General features: G+C 31.1%; 1 protein-coding gene across 2 annotated transcripts in view; it reads right to left on the reverse strand.

Annotated features, from left to right (window-relative positions):
• Positions 1-416: 416 nt before the first annotated feature.
• The window catches only part of LOC129912756 (dopamine D2-like receptor), a 315,611-nt gene continuing 296,424 nt past the window's right edge, over positions 417-19,603 (reverse strand). For both annotated transcript variants that reach the window (XM_055991152.1, XM_055991153.1), the window contains one exon: positions 417-1,065. In XM_055991152.1, coding sequence (XP_055847127.1) covers positions 854-1,065 — 212 coding nt within the window. In that variant the 3' untranslated portion in view covers positions 417-853. The remainder of the gene's footprint in view (positions 1,066-19,603) is intronic.

Genomic DNA, 19,603 nt, shown 5'->3' on the forward strand with positions numbered 1-19,603 from the left:
AAAAAAACATATTTTCGCATTCACCAGCCAAATAGCCCAGTAGGCATGTACGGCAAATTAAGCTGAAATGGAAAAAACTAGTTCGTGCAATTTATTTTTGTTTTTCAGGAAAATCGACCTTGAGCCAAAGCCGCCATCTTGGATTAAAGGTAAAACACCTTTTAGTGAATAACTCGGCCATTTTTGATTTTTGACAAAAACTATATAGATACAACTTGTAAAAAAATTCATTTTGTATAACTTTCTTTTCAAATCAACTCGAAAAATATGGGTCATATAGAAAAATTTATTAAGATTAAAGTTACACAAAATAAAATTTTCTACAAGTTGTATCTATATAATTTTTGTCAAAAATCAAAAATGGCCGAGTTATTCACTAAAACGTGTTTTACCTTTAATCCAAGATGGCGGCTTAAGCACAAGCTTGATTTTCCCGAAAAACTGGTTTTAAGCTCTCAGTGATCCCCTCTACTGTCCTATGAAAAAAATTGCACCATCTATTTTTTTCCATTTGAAATGTTTAATTCGACTGGGCTAAAAGTCAGTGTAGGATCTAGAATTATTTTTGTGTGCAAGTAGAACATCGTGGGATGGAATGATTTGAGTTGTATTTACGTGAATTATTTAGAGTGGCTCATGTCTCCAATATGCTCAAGTCTCCTGGTTTCCCCCTATAGGTAGGTATCATTTATATATCATTTCAACGGATACTTTTTTTGAGCATTTTTCTTTATAAACCTATTATAAATTAATGAATTCACTGAAATAAATTTAAAATCTTGTCTTACAGTATAGAATATCTATAAAATATTTTGTTTACTTTAATAGCTCTTATAATTATTGTTGATCCAAATCATCCTATATGCATGATTTTTTTGAATGCCTTACGGAATTCTGGGTTAAAAATGGTGTAAATAACTGGATTGACGAAGCTATTCATGTAACCAAGCCATGTGGTAAATAAGAACGCTTGAATTGGAGGTCGACAATCTTTTTCTAACTTGCCACATACAGCATCCATAATGTTGCAGGTAAAAAAAGGAACCCAACAAAATAGAAAGACACCTGAAAAGAAAGAAAAATATAACAGAAGATTATATCATAGATCTTAACTATTCTTAGTTGTAGTTTTTTTTTAAATAAATATTTATATGCTCGGTTCAAAGAAAAAGCTATTGAAATCGTATTAGTTCAGGTAAAACAGGCGAAAATTTGTTTTTGGGATAAGAACCAAGTATCAAAAAAGTCTATAAAAAAAGTTGGGTGGAAGAGTGTTTTTATGCGGATAGGAGGGAGGGGGTGAAGATCAAAAATATATAATTGTTTGTCGAATATCATCATATGACACATGTTTTTGAAGTATTTTTTGATGCTGAATCTAATGACAAATAAAGTCAATACGATTGCTCTAAGAAAAGTAATTTTTTGTTAAGAAATGATAAAATTCGGAATTATTATTTATTTATTAATAATTTAACGACTGATTGGAAATCAAATGCAATCCTGGGGTTCATTTAGATAAAAAATTAACGTTTGGTCTTCATGTTCAAGAAATTATAAGAAAACTTAATACAACAATCAAAATACTCTATCCATTTATAAACAGGAAATCAAAGTTAAGTGCAGAAAACAAACTTATAATTTTCAAAGTTATATTTCAAGCGATCATGTTTTATGGATCACCTGCTTGCGGAAGTTGTGCTACAAGCCATATCAAAAGGCTCCAAATCATGCAAAATAAACTTTTAAAAAATGATGCTAAACCTTCCTTGGTGTTTTTCAACTTCTGAACTGCACGCGTTAGTAAATGTTGAACATGTCTCCAACAGAATCTTAAATCTTAAAGAACGCTATAATATGTCATGCGTTTTGTCTGACAATGTTCTTATTTCAAATTTAACTTACTAAAATTATCTACTGACTGATTTGTCTATATAGTTATTATTTATTTATTTATTTATTTTTTCATTTATTTATATATTTATTTAATTTTTATTTATTTATTTGTTTATTTATTTATTTTTTTTTATTTATTTGTTATTTATTTGTTTATTTATTTGTACACATATACATATTTTTGTTTTTTGTTCGTTCTTTAATTACACGGTGTTACAAAAATGAGGTTTCAAAATATACCTACGCGGGCGGAGAACTATCAGGTTTTGTAGAGCTAGTCGCACTGATTACGAAACGGTATTTGAAAATCCCCTAACACCCCCAAAATCTGGAGTTACGGGCAAAAAACGGTTTTTTTGGACCTTCACCAATTTACTACCCATTTTCGATTTTTATATAAATATACCTTTTGAACAATGTATAAAACATGTAACTCGGTTAAACCACTTAGAATTTATAAGCTGTCAAAGTTCAAAAATTCCATTTTTTTCGTCATTTGCCCAACTTCGGCATCAATTTAAAGTTTATGTTTTCAAAACAACATGCTATTAAAAAAATATATTCTAAAACTATATATATTTCCCAATCAATCGAGGTACTTTTTATGAAAATCACTTCAAAATTGGCTTAGAAAAAAAATTTTTTGATTTCAACCCAGATACAGAAATTCGAACTTTTAGGTATAGAACAAAAATGTTGTTTCGGCACGTAGTAGTAGGATAACTTGGGCACCAGGATTTGATAACGGGTTTTTGTAGAGGAGCTCAATACAAACATTTTTTTCTTTGGGAGGGGGGTCTATCTCTCCCCGTTTAGGTGGAAGGGGCATTTTTCTAAAAAAAATTATCAAAATAAAAAAAAAATATTAAATATTATATCATTTCCGAAAGGCAAAATTGTGCATTTGATTCTAATTTTTTAATCAATATAATGTAACCAATAGTTTTTGAAATAATCGATTTCAAAGTTATCTTCTATCAGGAACTGTACAAAAATCGAAAATGGGTACAAAATTGTCGAAGCTAGAATTTTTTCAATGGGTGAAGGTCCAAAAAACCGTTTTTTGCCCGTAACTCCAGATTTTGGGGTGTTATCAGTGCGATTAGCTCTACAAAACCTGATAGGTCTCCGCCCGCGTATATTTTGAGTGTTACACCGTGTTATTTATTGATATATTCCTTTGTTTTTTTTTTCTATTTATTTGTTTGTTTATCTATTATTTATTTATTTATTTAATTATCTATTGATGCGTTTGTTTATTTATTGATTCATCTACATTTAGTTATAACATTTTTAAGACTGATAATCTTACCTAATATACATGTAAAAGTTAATTTTGAAAACTCATTGTTGGTCTTGTAATTTAAGCCACCCCTTCTCTATCTTTATCAAATATTCCTACCTTAAGTATCCATTTTTTTTGTATTACTATTATTATTATTACTTCCTTTGTAATTAATTTTTTGTTTCTCTTTAATGAAGGTTTTTACAAGTAGCTTTTCCTTCAAACATAATTAAATAATTCACTAACTTGTTCAAATAAATTAAACTTGGCAGCAGTTATTTAGCTTATATACCCATCTTTGCAATAAAGTTTTAAGAAAAAAATAATGTAAATTTTGCTACAATAAAACAATATACAGGGTGTCCCATAAGTTAACGTCGAAACGAAAACGGTAGATAGGGTAGGTGGTGACAGTTATCAGAAAAATAATAAAAAAAATCGCAGCCATATATTTTGGGAGTTATGGGCATTTGAAAAAAAGTCGAAAAAATAGCCACCATGTGACGGTTTTTCATGTGCCGTGACTACAAATCTTAATTTTTCTCATTTTTTTCTTTTGTTACGGAACCTTGACCCTGCTATCAAATGCATTCAAAAATTTTAACTTAGCTGTATCAGTTTTAAAGAAAATATTACTTTTTTACCCAACTTAGTACTAAAAAATTTTACATGACTCTAATTCAATGAGCCGTAGTGTACAAAATAATGCACTACAATGTTTCGGCAAGTTGCCTTAAAAGTTGGTGTGTTCAATTCTCTTTTCAAAATGGATAACATTGTTGGGAATATTTCATAAATAACCGAGATAAAATTTTTTTTTCTTAAGAAATCCGACTTTTTTTTAGGTAATTTTTCCATATTATTTAAGTTTTTGTATTCTGAAAGGTTCTGAAAGGGTACAAAACTTGAATAATATGGAAAAATTACCTCATAAAAAAGTCGGATTTATTAAGAAAAAAAAATTTATCTCGGTTATTTATGGAATATTCCCAACAATGTTATACCATTTTGAAAAGAGAACTGAACACACCAACTTTTAAGGCAACTTTCCGAAACATTGTAGTGCATTTTTTTTACACTCAGGCTCATTGAATTAGAGTCATGTAAAATTTTTTAGTACTAAGTTGGGTAAAAAAGTAATATTTTCTTTAAAACTGATACAGCTGAGTTAAAATTTTTGAATGCTTTTGATAGCAGGGTTATTCAAGGTTCCGTAACAAAAGAAAAAAATGAGAAAAATTAAGATTTGTAGTCACGGCACATGAAAAAAAGTCACAGGGTTACCATTTTTTTGACTTTTTTTCAAATGCCCATAACTCCCAAAATATATGGCTGCGATTTTTTTTATTATTTTTCTGATAACTGTCACCATCTACCCTATCTACCGTTTTCGTTTCGACGTTAACTTTTGGGACACCTTGTATATATAATAATTTAACTCCATACATAATTAAGAATTACATTCTTTTTCTCTTGTACAATTGGGTTGAAAATTTAAATTTACAAATAAGTAGTAAAAGTAACAATGTAAAACAAGTATTTAATCTAAAAAAAAAAACACTAAACAAAAAAATTGAAAAAGAAAAAATTGCATGTACTCGAGTCATTGTATATATTACTGATCAGTAGGGAAATGTTGAAATATTTAGTTTTGTATGTTCCACTAGCACTTACTCTCCGTAGATTTTGGGGGCAGATTATTCCAAAGGTGAATTGCATAAACAAAAAACTGTTGACTGCTGGCCAAAGATTGATATCTAGGTGGAACTATTGTTCTAGTTGAAATAATTTTATGTAGTGGAAGTACTGTTCTAAGGCCTTGTGAGAATTGCGTAAAATAGTTAACACCGTGTAAAATTTTTGACACTATTGCACAGTGGGTCACCTCCCATACAAAGTGCGGTCAAAAATATAATGACCATTTTTATTTAATGAAACACCTGTATTATCATTTTATATGATTTATTATTGCAAAAAAATGCATCAAGTCAGTTTTTTAAAATCTTGGTTATTTTCAAGAAAAAAAAAAATTAAAAAAATTTTTTTTTTTGAAAATATAAAAAAAAATGGTTAATGCCGGAAATGGACCTGCCTGTCCGTCGAGCACTTTACCCTTACCCTCTAGTTCAGTCTTTTATAAAAATAATAGTGCCAAAAAGGAATTTTTTTAGATTTACGTTGTAATTTTTTTTTTCCGTGTATCGTCATTTAAACTCGTATTACTCGAAAAGAGGGAAAAAACGGCGGTATTATTTCGAAAGGTAGGACGGTATTCTTCATTTGAGAACTTAAATTGTAGAGGGCACTCGAAGGCAAACCAACTTAATTTAAATTTAATGAAAATTGAGCTAAAAATTGAGCCCCATTACAATTAACCTTAAGACTGGGTTCCCTTTTTCAGCAAAGTCAAATCTCATGTAAAAGCATTTGTGTGTATTAGTGAATGTGTTTCGCTCTCTCGCCATCGAATTCTCTGGTTTTTTACTCTCAGGATGTTGGTTATGGTTTTCATTCATTGTCTCTTTGTGAGATCGCCATCGCACTCACGCGTGCGGGGTGACATGCAAATGGATGTAGGTATACTACATAGATCTTTATATGGATATGGTGTTTGGGGACGAAAACTGGTTTGAAATTCAATATTTTCATGAAAGATTTCTGGAGTGTGTATTAGTGAAATGAAAAAGAAACTTGTTTCCATGTTGCTGTTGTGGATGGCATTTGAGTTTTTTGTGTATCAGAGAAATTTTTTGCATTATAATAATAATTATTATAATATTATTATAATTATTATAATTAATATAATTATAATTATAGTTGTTCAGCGGAGAAGCAGGTAGAGGATGTGTTATATGGGTGCATTGATATAATATACTTGACAGCATCCTTTGTGTAGTTTGTATAAAAATATGAGTAGATGCGCAGAAGGATTGATTTTCAGGTTCTTGCTCACTTTTGAGTTGTTCTTCGTTGAGAAATTTTTTGTCTCGCACACGCGCGTGCCGGCTGACATGGAAATGTATTTACTTACAATATATAGAATGTTTAGGTTCTTATGTGTATGTTGTTTGAGGATAGACTCGATATCAATCCAATTTACTTTCAAAACCTTTCCTTCCTCTATGATATTTAGGTTGATTTCTGGGTTGTATTGTTTATTATACTACACTCGCGCGTGCGTGCGGGGTTATATAATATAAATATGTCCTTTTGTTTTTCATTGTCTACAGAAGCAAAAAAGTAGCTAATGCCTATCTGAATTTATAAATAAAATATCAGTTTGAAAAAATAGATCATTGTTTTTCAAAGTGTTGAGCTTGAAAATTATTTTTGAAAACTTCCCTAAACTTTGATTACATATTGAAAAATTAATTTCAAGGTTTAAAAAAAGTAACTTATAAGTTATTAATGCTGCCTTATTTTTGTTTCCTAATAATGTAGGTAGGTATAAGTAAATAAAAAACAAAATCGATTCAGTTACGAACCATAGAGGAAGGAATACCTAGAGAGCCGACTCGTACCCCCCTTACCTAAAACACCCGCAAATTTAATTTCAGATAATCTCTCTTATTTTTCTCTTGTTTTCCTATCTGTGAATACGTGTGAAAAGTACAATTCGTTTAATACCTTCCTTTCACCAGTAGATGTCCTCACAAATTTTGAATTTAAACATGATTTTGGTTTGTACATGAACTTGAATAGCTCAAATAGCTCACTCCAGACACCCACCTTTCAATAAATGTGTACAGAAATAAAAAAAAAAAGGTTCGTGTTTTGAATTTATTATATTATTTTTTTATGAATTTATTTCCTACTGAGCACTTAAATTGTTTTTAATTGTTTTGAGCTCAACTCCACAGTTGAATGTGTTGGTGCCATTTAAAATGCACGGGAAAACTACCACATATAAGCACTGTGGAGTTTTTCCTCTCATTGCAGCTTGTAGGGTGGAAGAGAAAAACCAACCGAAGTCGCGTCTCTAGGTATTCCTTCCTCTATGGCCAGCTTATGCGTGGCATTCTTTTGAACTAAATTTGCATGTGTGCGTGATCAATGGAATTTTCAAAGTAAAAAAAGCTAAAATAGACACTTTTTCAACAATTTATATTAAAAATACTTTGAGCAAAAATATATATATTTTTTTTTGAAACTGATTTGAAATATAATGAAAAAAAATAATAAAAATAAATTGTGGATGCTTTGACTGCCCCTTCCTCAAAAACAGAATGCAAATATTGGTTTATTAAAATCAAATTTTTAGTGTGTAAATAAAAAAAATATTTTTTTTTGGCAAACGGGTTGCATGAACAACTTTATTAACTTCTCATTAAAAAATACAAAAACATTTTAAAAAATAATCACGCTTTGCCCCACGACTAAAATGCTAAAAAATGCATTTTGACACCTGTCCTTCAAATTAACCGTTCAAACTAACTTCAAATTAAATTTTAGAAATTTTATTGGATTCTCCTAATTTTACTTTATTGTTTTCTTTTTATTTCATCTAAAAACACTAATAAACGGTAAAGTTATTCTAAGAAGAGTGAGTAAAAAAACATGAAATTACAACAAATTAACGAAGCTTTTTTTCTAATAAAAAAAAAAAACTCTGTTTCACGTGCTGCATGAAAACACATTTGATCATTATAAAACAAAAAAAAAAAAATAAAAACTTTATAAACAACGGTGCCCCAACCAAAATTCTGATTCAATCTAAATTTGCAGGAAAAAAATCATTTTCGACCCTTATAAAAATCGCACAAGAATATTCGTACGTTTATTACCTTTTCAAAAAAGTACGTTTCATAAGATTATCTTATAAACTGCAAAAGTTATACAACAATTAGTCAACCATCTTCCATTAAAATGCTATGGAAACCCCCACCATAACTGGGAGAGCAAATCTTTTGCCCAAAGAGAGCATCCATTTAACTTCAGTGGAAAAAAAAATGTTTGTAGTATTAAAAATCCAATTTTCGTTGAACACAAATCCAATTTTTTGTAGTTATGTATCCTTTAATTTATCGATTTTAGGAGAGTGCTTACTATTTATGTACATATGTATTTGTTTTTGAATAAATGTATTGTATTCGTTTTCATTTAGTGTTGATTTCATTTTGATTGATGTGTGAAAGATGATTTTCTGTATAGATTCTATGGTTGTGTTTGCTTGTCTTGTTTCTAAATTGAACACCTTAGATAGAAATGTGTGTTCAATTTTTTCTAGCTGTCTATTGATTTTGACTGATGTGAAGCTTAATTTAATTTTTGAGGTTAAATTAGTGAGACGTTTGGGAAGTATACCGTATTCTCTGCATTGTAATAAATATTTAAGTTTCTCTTTTTGTTTTACTAGTTTATTATTCTGTTTATAAGACATCCATTTACTGTTAATTCATATAATTCTCATTTAAATGTTCAATATTCTAAATTAACACTTCATGTTTAATCACTTTAAAATAATTTATGTTTGTAATCATATATTTCATTGATTTAAAATTATTTCAAAAATCATATAAAAGGCAGAGCTTGATTTAAAACAAATCACTCTTGTTTGATATTTCATTGAGCAAAGGTTGCCTAGCGCTAACGTTCTCAAAAAAGTATCACACCAGGGGGAGTGGCTTTGATTGTAAGCCAACCTTAAATCGTTTAATTATTTTTTATTATTTACGACGTTTTCTTCAAAGCCCCTAAATATTTTACAAAAAGTAGTTCAACGCAGTTTATGGTTGCCAGCTCATTTCATTTAACGTAATTTAAATTTCTCAATTATTTTATTAATAAAATTGTTTATATTCATATTTGAAAATACAACAAAACGTCTTTGCATTCATCTTTGCTGGTGATTCAATTTTAATACCTTTGTTCGTTTATCTGTTCAACGTTTACTGCGGTCTTCGGACAGTATAAGCGCCTCAGAATAAATAAACAAAGCTGCGATTTCTAGATTTGTGACAGATAATTTGAGAACTGATACTACACAATAGTGTGTAGTCACACCCACAAACATCAAGGACGAAAACCTGGTCCTACAATTGGCGCCCAACTAGTGGATCAGTTTCAATTTATAAAATACAGTCCCAAAAGAACCAATTATGATTGATCTATACTGTATGGTCTACTCAGTCTTCAAACCAGAGAAGGTATATCCCGGGGAAGTATCATAACCTTTAAGGACTTTTTATCAAAGGCACAAGGGCGGTTGAACTTTCAATCTCTGAAGAAAAAGCTGTGCATGAACCAGCAGCATTAGACAACCAGAAAATCAGAACAAGCGTTGCTGGAAGAGAACTATTCTTGCATCTCATCCAAAACGTTTCGAAATTTCATAAAGTTGACACCGCCATTACTCTTGCTGATGGAGGAGCGTCTAAAGAAGAATTTTATGTTTCGGGCACAAACAACATAATTGTCAATCAATTACGCCTAATAAAATTTATCAAAAAAGACTTTCTAGAACTAATGGCATATTCTTGGACCTAAAACAAAGAATGTGGTACTTTGCCGATCAACCAGAAAAAGCTTTTGATTTCTTTGACACAGCCCATACAAAAGTACTACAGTTCATTTCACCTTAAAGGACATCACTGAAACGTGGCAGTCCTCTCACTGAGCAAAGCGAAGAAACATCACCAAAATGTTACAAGCATCTGCATATTTGTCTTGGTATGAAGCATTGGAACCTATATTTCACCAATGCCTGGGAATAAAATTCACATCCAACAAGAAGACTTATGACATCATCCGTGCAAAATTAAAAATCTCCCAACTCCATTCAAAAGATTGTTGATGACTCTTTGAGAACCACCGATCTTAATCCAGATCAGAAAGCTGGTAAAACAAAACCCTTTCCGAATTTGACGTCGAGCTCCGTTCCGATGAAACCGTTGAATTGAACAAAACTCACTGAGAAAAGCTTAACCATGTCCTTGCACTGTGTTTAATCCATTAGATGAAACAACGCCTTTCGTATCACATAAAATCCAAACGAATAACAGCAATCCGATAGATATGGCACCTTAAAGACTGATATCGACCAGAAAGGAAAAGATAAGCAAAGATTGTGAGTCTCCTTGGGCAGCTACCGTTGTGCTAGTTCCTAAAAGATGGAGGTATTCGCGTTTGCATCAATTACTGACAATTGAACAGAATCACAGTCTTGGATAGATATCCTTTACCAAGTATCGATGACATACTTCACTCTTCTTTAAACAAATTATTGGATTTACAATCTGGATACTATCAAATCGAAGTAGCTGAATAAGTCTGTGGAAAACGGTATTTATCACACCATTTGAAATGTTTCGATTGAGCATTTTTGCAAACTTGTTCTTGTTACCAGGATTTCATGGAAAGTTTTCAAAAATATCAAAAATCAATAAGTGACCTAACTCAAAGAAACGCCCTGTAGAAATGGGACAAAGAAGAACAATCCTCATTTGATGCATTAAAAGCTGTTTAAAAGCGTTTTGTCCTCAAACAAGCCTGCGATGGCCAACCTTTCATTTTGAGTACAGATGCCAGCAATTACGCTTTTGGGGCATTTGTAGTCCAGGGGGAGTCATATGATGAACATTCGATCAGACTCCTAACATCACTTGAACGCAAAAATAGAGCCATGAAGACACAACTCGCCATATTGGTATACCTTAACTATACGTCATGGTTGGATGATCTTAGGTCCAAAAGATATGTTATCAACACATTTAAATGCAAATACATACTAAAAATTTCCCACTTTCTTAGCTAAGCTTCAAAAAACTAATCAGCCAAATTTATATCAAAAAGATATGTACGTAATAATCAAAAATGTTGGGTCAACAGCATACCAAGTTGCTTCCAAAGATGACCTCACAATTCCATTTGGATGTTATTACTCATCAGGAATCACAAAATACACATAATCAGCAACGAATCTAGATGAAGAATCAGTAAATGCAACCAGCAAAACCATTCACATATCCTGTCGCATCATCGAGACGATTTCAGCGACAGAGAGGGAGATTATAAGACATCCATTTACTGATAATTCATATAATTCTCATTTAAATGTTCAATATTCTAAATTAACACTTCATGTTTAATCACTTTAAAATAATTTATGTTTGTAATCATATATTTCATTGATTTAAAATTATTTCAAAAATCATATAAAAGGCAGAGCTTGATTTAAAACAAATCACTCTTGTTTGATATTTCATTGAGCAAAGGTTGCCTAGCGCTAACGTTCTCAAAAAAGTATCACACCAGGGGGAGTGGCTTTGATTGTAAGCCAACCTTAAATCGTTTAATTATTTTTTATTATTTACGACGTTTTCTTCAAAGCCCCTAAATATTTTACAAAAAGTAGTTCAACGCAGTTTATGGTTGCCAGCTCATTTCATTTAACGTAATTTAAATTTCTCAATTATTTTATTAATAAAATTGTTTATATTCATATTTGAAAATACAACAAAACGTCTTTGCATTCATCTTTGCTGGTGATTCAATTTTAATACCTTTGTTCGTTTATCTGTTCAACGTTTACTGCGGTCTTCGGACAGTATAAGAGCCTCAGAATAAATAAGCAAAGCTGCGATTTTCTAGATTTGTGACAGATAATTTGAGAACTCATACTACACAATAGTGTGTAGTCACACCCACAAACATCAAGGACGAAAACCTGTTCCTACATGTTTACTATAGTTTTTTAGATATAACACAGCCAGAAATATCGTTAATAAAATTTTTGATATAAGCGATGAACAATTCCATGAAGAAAACAAACAAAAAATTTTATTCATTCTTAAAATTAATAGTTTCCCAAAATACTTAATTTAACAACTTATAAAAAACAAACAACAAAAAGAAATTATTAAATTCTGATGGTTACCCTAAAAAATTTGCAAAAGTTCCCTTTATACCTAATCTAACTGAAAGCAAACTTCTTTTCAAAATAATAAGAGAAATAAATAACGTCACATTTGAAAATAACGTCACATTTGCAAACAAATCTAATGAAACATTATCCAAACTATACACTAACACAAAAACACAAATTCCAAAAGAACACATGCATGACATCATATACCAAATTGATTGCAATGGTAAAGAGGGGGAAGAATGCAGTCTAGTTTACATCGGCACAATGAAGAGAGCATTAGAGAAGAGAATTGCTGAACATAAAGCTGATATCAAAAATAAAAGAGAATCAACTGGACTATCAGAACTAGAGATGCCTCGAACATTCGGCCACTATTCGGTATTCGGCCTATTCGGCCTATTTTTCTGGCCGAATAGTTTAACTATTCGGCCGAATACCGAATATCAAATGGAGAAAAAAAGCCATAAATTATTATACCAAAATGTGTGTTTTATTAAAAAAATTAATTTTAGTACTTATAATCTACTAAAGGCAAGTTGTGGTGAATGAAAACTATTTGTTCCGCATTTGTTGTGTAGTAAACGATTACGTTTATCTTCGTAGACTATTCCTGCTTCGAAAAATAGTCTTTAACTGTAAACACTTGTCCCAGGAGAGGAAAGGTAGACTTTAGAAAATGTTGTCAAAATATGAAATTTTGTAGTATGTGTTGACAACCACTTGTATGGGTCCGCTGTTCGATCTTGGCGAATAGTCCTCATATGTAATTCGATTTTAGATGTCTACCTTTGCAGTGTGTTCAGACATTTATCTTAAAAGTAGTTCAGTTATTCATAGTTACAATACGATGTTGTTGGGAATTTTTTAAGCCACATCTATAATTCTTGAGACAAAGTATACAATTTTTGAAATTACCAACGTTATTTCTGAGTGTCCTTGCCCGAATATTCGGTGGCCGAATATTCGGTATTCGGCCGAGGAGCGTGGCCAAATATTCAGTATTCGGCCAAATCAATGTTCGCGGCATGTCTAATCAAATCAGAAAACATATTGAAAACGGGACATGCTGCAGACATTGAAAACGTAAAGATCTTGGACAAAGAAAGAAAGAGTATATTCGATGAATTTAAAAGAAGACATCGACATCTACCGTACCAACTCGATATATATACTGCCGTGCTAAGCAAAAAGGGCGTATGAGCCAAAAATCAAAAAATGAGTTTGTGGCATATTTGAAAACGTTAAGCAGCACTTTATTTTTGGGTGAGATAAAAAATCGCATTTCCAACTTGAAATAGCCCAAAACCGCAAATGAAAAAGGGCGCATATCCATTTTCTATCATGATACTAAGCAAAAAGGGCGTATGAACCATTTACTAAGCAAAAAAGACACATAAGCCATAATTTTTTGCGTATGAGTCCATTTTTACTTAGCATCTCACAACTTTTTTGGTTCATACGCCTTTACTTAAAATCAATAACTTTAATTTAAAAATTAAGAAAAATTTTCAAAAATATAAATTTCGGTTTTTTTTTTTAATTTAAATTTTTTTTTGAAAATCAAATTTTTCAAGAGGAGTAAAATTTTGTTTAAATATGTACAGTCTTGGCCAAAACTATTTTGATTTTTGGAAGCGCGGATTTGTTTTTTTTTTGGCTGAAATTAGTCGTAATGCACGTGGATGTCTTAAATATGTACAACTTTAATAATTAATCCATAGTCCGGTCAAATTAGACTAAAATAAGGGGGTGAGGTTACATAAATTCCCAGCAAGCTGAAAATTGGTGAGATTGTTAGAAATTCCATCATAAATTAAATCTAAAAAGTCCTCATCGATCCGAGGCCTGGAAAAAAATTTACATGGGGTCAAAGGTCACAAAAACTGGTTTTTCACTATTTTCAGCAAAACGGTAAGACTTTTTAAAAAAATTTTGAATACAAAAATTGTAGACCAGATTATTATCTATAAAAAGTGTCATGACACTTTTTTTCCTAAGACCCACCGTTTTTTAGGTATAACAATTCAAAGAGTTGAAGTTGAGTTGTAATCGTCATAATCAGGCCTATTCTGAAAAAAAAAAAACTCCCAACTGAAAAGTTCTTGAAATTTCATTATTTTTTTTGGTTGAACCCCATGTAAATTTTTTTCCAGGCCTCGGATCGATGAAGCCTTTTAGATTTAATTTATGATGGTATTTCCAACAATCCTACCAATTTTCAGCTTGCTGGGAATTAATGTAACCTCGGATGTCTAAATTGACCGGACTACCAATAGTTCTCATATTGTTTGAATGTGGTTTTGGGCCGATTTGACTGTTTTTTTTTCACTAATTTTTAAATAAGTTGGGAAGAATGAAACCCCAAGTCTTAGTTTTTTCTCCACTGTATTAAGGAAATGATGCTTACCGAGGTATCTCGTTAATCAGAAAAACAGATCTTATCAAAAAAAAAAAATAAGCCAGTTTTTCCAGAAAACTTGCTTAATATCTGGAAAATACTAAACCATTTTTAGTAAATAACTTAGTATGTTTCATGCTGAATTATTATTTTTGATGTTTTTTTTGTTTGTTAGTTATTTTTTATGTTATTTTATTTTTTTTTTTAACTATGAATTAATGTCTATTTTTGCTTATGAAATGTTATGAAATATCTTTTATTTTATTGGATTAAGTTAAATACAAAATTATGGCAATTTTTCCGAATCTTTTCATTTATCCAAAAGAGCACATTTGTACTCTTTATGTGTTTGACTTACAGTCGTCGGCATAATTATTTTGACTAATTTAAAATTCTCGATCTAATAAGAATAATTTCTAACGGTTAAACTTAATATAGGTAAAGTTAATGGTTATTTATTAAGTATGTTATGGTGAATCTCACGGTGGTCAAAGTAAGTCATATGAGTGAAATTTGGCTTTCAGACAGCTTTTTTTGTATTAGAAGTGCTATTTTTTGAGCGGCATAAGTATTTTGACCAGCATTCTTTTTCAATTTTAGTAAGGTAAAGTAATACCTTTTGCTTATTTTAAGCATGCATCCAACTGTTGAACATGTTAAGGCTCAGATTCATAAAAAAGATTGGAAACATTTCGCAAACAAATATTGAAATTAGGGCATTTATTGTTACAAGTTAAAATTCCCGTTACCTGTTAAACAAATCAATGAAGAACTGATTTGTTTGCGTCAAATTATGTCCTAGCTAATAAAGAAACACAAAAGTACAATTACTGAGTAGAATCAGCCATGAATCTGTACAAAACAAAAAATTAGACAGAAAAAAGACAAGTTTTTTTTGTGGAATTCACTTTGAATCCCAGATTGGACCCTTATATCATGGAGCTGGAAATCAAATCCCTAGGGAAGAATTCCTCATCAGAAAGCAAAGATTTCCAGGAGACTTAGGAAACACAATTTTGGGACTTATCCAGCAAGAAAAGCACTAGTTAACCTCTTGAAAGCATGCTGAAAACTATGAGATTCGCAAAAAAGGACGGTGGCAAGTCTAATTTTTTTTGGATCAAGGTTTAATGGACCGATGAAAGTTTTTTTGCACTCCATAAATCACCAAGAGTGAATTTTGTTCGAATGCGGTCTAGAAAACTTTGTTCGAGAAAAAAAAAATTTACCAACGTGGGCGTATGCCCACTTTCTCTTAAAATACACAACATGATATACATGCCTATTACCGAAGACGCAGATGTACTGCGGCGGGAGTGAGAGTCACTTTCACAAGTTTTTGTATTACCGATGCCGCCGGTGCGGAAGTGATAGAATGACATTTGGCTATGTAAGTGTCAACAATGACATATGTCGGTAAGCAGTTTAGTGTGTTTTCTTGGATCGATAATACAGTTCATCCCGGGGAGTTCACAGATTGAAATTTGATTCGGCTGCGGGTCGAGTAGATTCCCGGGGACTGAGTCACTGCGTCTTCTGTAATAGGCATGATAATAAAATCATGAATGCCATAAAATAATACACTTTTTTAAAAGAATATATCATTTTTTTAAATTTTGAAAAATATAATTAATTTAAGGGTGCGAAATCTAGAAACACTAAAATTCATTTATCTCAAAACTACAGTATAACACCAATTAAATATAGGTAAACCAAAAATAAAATTTTGAAAAAAATAATTTTTGGATTTTTAAAAAAATTTTGAAAATTTTTTTTTGAAAAATCAAATTTTCGAAAACGGGACATTTAATTTTTTTGAAATTTTGTTTTTAGATGTTGATTAGTGATTTCTACAAAATGGCATACCAATTTTATTTTAAAACTTTTTTTCCAAAAAATTATTTATAAAAAATTAGTTTTTTAAAAAACGGCTCTAACGATTTTGAAATTTTTTTTTTCTAAAAATGCGTGTTAATATATCAATCAAAAGTGCATACTTGTTTTGGAGGGCAATTTAATTTCAGATTTTATTTTATTTTTTTTAAAAACGAATTTTTTTTTCCAAATTTCTATATAAAAAGTCTTAAAAATTTAAGCAACTTTAACTCTAAGAGCAAGTTCGTGCGACCCCAGTCGTGCATTTTATTTAATTATGGGTAAGTATTGGAATGTCGTACGTGCGTCTACTTTGTCGTACGTGTATGGGATGGTGGCGTTTACGACAAACTGATTTTGGGTACAAACCTTGATAATTTGAAAACCAAACCATGTTATCATACTATGACAGTTTTGATAACATAAATGAGAAGAAGAAATCGCACAAATTAAAAAAAAATCTATCGGCCAGTTTTTTTTATATAAGCTAAAACATTAAAATGCGATTTTCCAAAATTCCAAAATACTTTTGCTGACGATACCGCAATACTTGGTAAAAAACACTTATTTTTGTTCGAACTTTGTTATATGCTGAATTCAAAACTGTAGTGTAGTTTTGAGCTATACTCATCATGTTCCACAATTCGACCGAAAATGAATTGAAATCACTTTACAAATGTAAAGCGAATGAGGTTGCAAACAACGAGGCAGTGCGGAATCCAGAGTATCCCTGGAGAACTGCGCACTGCAAACACAGAGGCGGTGATGAATTGTGATATTTCATGCTTTATGGTGTTTTCTGAATTTTTTATTAAATTAACAACAAATAAACATTACAAAACAATAAAAATATAAGTTTTGATAATATTTTGTCGTCCAAAAATTAGAGATTCATTGAAAAAGGCACAAAATTCACGAACAGAAACAAAGTGAATTGAATTCGATCAGAATATCTAAATGTGTGAAAAATGCAGATCACCTAATTTCAATTTCGGAAAGTGAAAGTCTCAAACCTATTTTTCAATGAAAATATTTTTGATGTTTAATCCGAAATAATATATTTTTCGTAATATGTTGCCTCTTTTTAATCCAAAGTGCAAACTGGAATTTGCTGAAAGATACCATTAGTTATTTTGGCCACTAAGATTCTGAGGTATCGAAAATTTCTAGTTCAAATAGCTTCGAGAAATAATTTATATTAAAAAAAAAGTATTTTGAGATTGCATAACAAGTTTTGCAAAATTAAACGGTGATGTTATTCGACGTACGTATTATACTAAAAAAATGATCTGAAGAATTCCGAAAAAAATATCCCCACCCTCAACGTCAGCTAAGGCTCGCGGGTTGCACCCGCGATTAAAATTTAAATAGATTACCCACAAACTTTTGAAAATAAATTAAGATCATTTGTAAATTTGCATTCCATAGCATGGCTTTATGCAAAAACGATCAACGGTTACAAACTTGCTTACTTTTTTACATAAGTGTTCAAATACGTTAGAAAGTGGACAAGAACTTGACTGTATCTATACGGACTTAAGGCTTTTGACCATTATCAAATTTAAATTAAAAACTCTAGGTTTCCCTTTAGTTTTCGTTAATTGGATTTCTTCTTATCTTGAAAATAGATCTTATCAAGTGAAGTTCAGAGACGCTCTCTCAAAATCGTTCATCGCAAAATCAGGTGTTCCGCAACGAAGTCATTTAGGACCTCTTCTTTTTATTCTAGCTATAAATGATGCCCTATTATGTATTCACCATAGCGAAATTCACATTTTTGCAGATGACATGAAAATTTATAAAAGTATCAAATCGGTAAATGATCGGAGGCTTCTGCAAGAGGACATTAATCATTTTTCTATATGTTGTAGTAAGAATAGCTTAGTTTTGAATCCAATAAATTGTCAGACAATGACTTTTTCAAAAAAACGTGCTCCTAGTTTGTATGAATATAAAATATCCTAACACACTGTACAGCGTGTTTAGAGCTCTAAAGACCAAGGGGTTAATTTTAGTTATAATCTTGATTTTTCCGACCATATCAACGTCATCGTGAATAAGAACTTCTCTATGCTAGATTTTGTGAAGCGTTGGTCAAAAGAATTTCAAGATCCTTATGTGACTCTTTCCCTCTACAATATTGTTTAGTACGCCCCCACCTTGAGTACGCATCGCAAGTCTGGACTCCTTTTTACGAGACCCATAATGTAAGACTGGAATCAGTACAACGTAATTTCATTCGTTTCGCCTTAAAAGGACTGCCATGGTCAGATCCTCCTTATGAACATCGGATTAATCTCCTTCAGATTCAAACTTTGGCTCAAAGGAGGGTTAACAATGACATAATCTTCATTCACCAGTTTTCTCTGTTCTTCTGTTCTGTTGGTTTTAACTTTCGAGGGGGTGCTTATAGCCTCCGATGCTTGGATTTAATGAATATTCCACCACACCGAACAAATTATGGCTTGCATGAACCTTTAACACGCATGTGCAAACTTTTAAATTTAAATTCAAATTTTAATAAAAATAGATTAAAAACTGTCTTAAAAACCAGTGTACCACGCTCAAAAATGTTTGTGTTTATTTTTATGTCTTTTTTGTTGCTCTAGTAATTTTGTTTGTATTTCTTTAATGTTTGTTTCATTTAATATTGAATTCAATGTTTTTTTCTTAGTGTACGTTTTTTGTAGTTATTATTTGCTTACTAACTACTAACACTGCACTAAGTGATGAGCCGCATAACACAGTTTTGTGTTGGCAAATGGTCGCAAGACGGTGCTAGCTATAAGTGCACTTCGGCTATGAACTGATAGTGTACAAAAAAAAAAAATGCGCCGTGGTATATAAGAAACGAAGATCTTTACAGGGATCTTGCAATCCCCATGATTCGCGAAGAAATAAGAACTTTTGCCCAAAAGCATAGAAAACGGTTAGTCGAACATATTAATAGAACAATACTAGAAATTTTCGACGACACAAACTTAGTACGACGCACGTTTGCGAAGGACTAAACCTTCCGATTTGGTGCAGTGAAATTTTTCAATTTAATTCCTTTATTTGAAAATATCGGCATTAATTAATATAAATTTAAATGTTTATGTATAGATTTTATTTGTTTAATTTCCTATAAAATATTTTTTTTTTGAAAACACAATTTGAACCATTACTTTAATGATTTAATTAAAAAAAAAATGTTAACTAGCTATTTTTTAATATCATCAGTGTGAATTTTCACCGGAAAGTTATGTACAACACGTAACTTAACTTCGAGAAAGATAAATTG

Source organism: Episyrphus balteatus, chromosome 2 (genome assembly GCF_945859705.1).
Source record: "Episyrphus balteatus chromosome 2, idEpiBalt1.1, whole genome shotgun sequence".
In the NCBI taxonomy this organism is placed as follows: Eukaryota; Metazoa; Arthropoda; class Insecta; order Diptera; family Syrphidae; genus Episyrphus; species Episyrphus balteatus.